Consider the following 1,945-nt stretch of genomic DNA (forward strand, 5'->3'; position numbering starts at 1 on the left):
CACACACACACACACACACACACACACACACACACACACACACACACGGTCAAGACAACCACTGTGTGTCTTTGCTGCCGACTAAATTTTGTCTAAATCCTTTCATGCCTCCCAACAGAGGGGAATCCTTTTGAACGCATCCTGGCAGCGAGAGGAAAGTGAAGACATACTGTAAATCACACTCAGAGACACAAGACGGTCTATGAAACCAAAGCCGCGAAGTTATCTAATGGATGTCTGGAAATGTGCCGGTAGATCCTGTTCTACCCAGGAGATAGTCAAACTACTGGACACGTGTTCCAAGATTAGTCTACTCGTATGTCAGTCTATGTATTCTTCATTATTGGCAGCTTTATTCCTACAATATTATGGTCAAAAACATTGAGGCCCTCGTCCACCATATTACACGTAATTAAAACAATTATTTGTTTCAGTCCGTCCAGCCATTTGCCATTTATATTTGATTATTTATCTCATTGTTTGCTTTCTTTCTTGACATCTAATCTTGCGCAGGTTTGTGTTTATCCAGATGAAGTTTGACTGATAAAAATGTATTTTGTAAGAATACGAAAATAATCCAAACAGACTACGATATGAAAAATATGAAGACAGCCATCCTAAATGGAAATGATTGAGCCAATATGTTACAGCTGAAGCACTCGGTTCAATAATGAAGTAGTTGATGTCAATATTAATCAGCAACTACTTTGATAACAGATTCATTGTTTAAGTAATTATTTAAAACAACAAAGACAAACACCAGTTCCAGCTGACGACTTGTCTCTTTTCTTTGGCACATTGGTATTTAGGAAATAGTGAAGCAACCATCAGCTATTTTTTGGCATTCTGTAGACATGACGATTTAGCAAATACTTTCTCAGCAAAAGAAATCAGCAGATGAATTGATAGCATGTTGATGTCAACAAATGCAAAAGGTTTTGTTCTCTTTTGTCATTGATGACACACACACACACACACACTTTCAGTTTTCACGTGTTATTCCTGAGACACCTTTGTGCTCTCAAGCTTCCAGATTCTCACATGAATGTACAGCAGCACAGTGAATGGATTTACTCTGAGCCCATGTCGTGCAGTGAAGAGGCAGACGCCTGACAGTCATGTGATTGCTGAGTTCATGTCCTTGCGGCTCTAAAAGCACAGAGCCACACAACATGCTTTAGTTTAGCACAACACACAAGGCTTTCCCCTTTCCTCCCTATCACTTCCTCTTAGCCTCTTCCTCTTCTCCGACTCTTCACAGAGCTGCTTGCACTTCTTCTTCTGTTGATTCTTGTTATTTCATCTGCCTCTTGAGCAGATGGCCCTTTACTTCCTCTTAACACTTCAACCAACCCGGCTCTCTTACCCCCTGTTTACACTTTTCCATCATCCTCTTCATTACCTTTGCAGGACTTGCTTAAAGATTTATTTGTTTTTACAAGCAGGTGCACATAAAAGTTTCTTAGTGTCGCTGGAATTTTGTTAAGAGTATGTCTGTAGGTTACTACAGGGTGTGTACATAAAGAAGTGCCTATTTATGGTGTTGTGAGTGGATAAATTGCTGGTGAGCGTGTGTGTGTGTGTGTGTGTGTGTGTGTGTGTGTGTGTGTCTGTACTTACTCAGCAGAGTCAGCAGGCAGGATGGATATAGGGGAAAGGTGGGAGCTGTACGGAGAAAGAGAGAGAGAGGAGAAAAGGACAACATGGTTAGAACATCACTTACTCCTCGACTCCCTTCCCTTACGGACATGAAATTACCTCGGAGGTGTCAGGAGATCAAGCGCTGAGTAACGAAAATCAGCATAATGAGGTTATGTTCTCACTGCAGATGTGTCCTAATCTAAAATCCCCTGTGCCAAATGACAATCTCAAGAAATGCACACCCTCACACCCACACCCACACAGACACAGACACAGACACACAAATAGACAAAGTTTTGGTCGC

General features: G+C 41.4%; 1 protein-coding gene across 5 annotated transcripts in view; it reads right to left on the reverse strand.

Annotated features, from left to right (window-relative positions):
• fam13b (family with sequence similarity 13 member B) overlaps nt 1-1,945 on the reverse strand; it is a 63,573-nt gene that overhangs the window by 16,841 nt on the left and 44,787 nt on the right. For all 5 annotated transcript variants that reach the window (XM_031867004.1, XM_031867007.1, XM_031867006.1 and 2 more), the window contains one exon: nt 1,621-1,665. In XM_031867004.1, coding sequence (XP_031722864.1) covers nt 1,621-1,665 — 45 coding nt within the window. The remainder of the gene's footprint in view (nt 1-1,620; nt 1,666-1,945) is intronic.

The sequence above is a fragment of the Anarrhichthys ocellatus genome, unplaced genomic scaffold, assembly GCF_004355925.1.
Source record: "Anarrhichthys ocellatus isolate YVR2014 unplaced genomic scaffold, GSC_Weel_1.0 scaffold37, whole genome shotgun sequence".
Lineage (NCBI taxonomy): Eukaryota > Metazoa > Chordata > Actinopteri > Perciformes > Anarhichadidae > Anarrhichthys > Anarrhichthys ocellatus.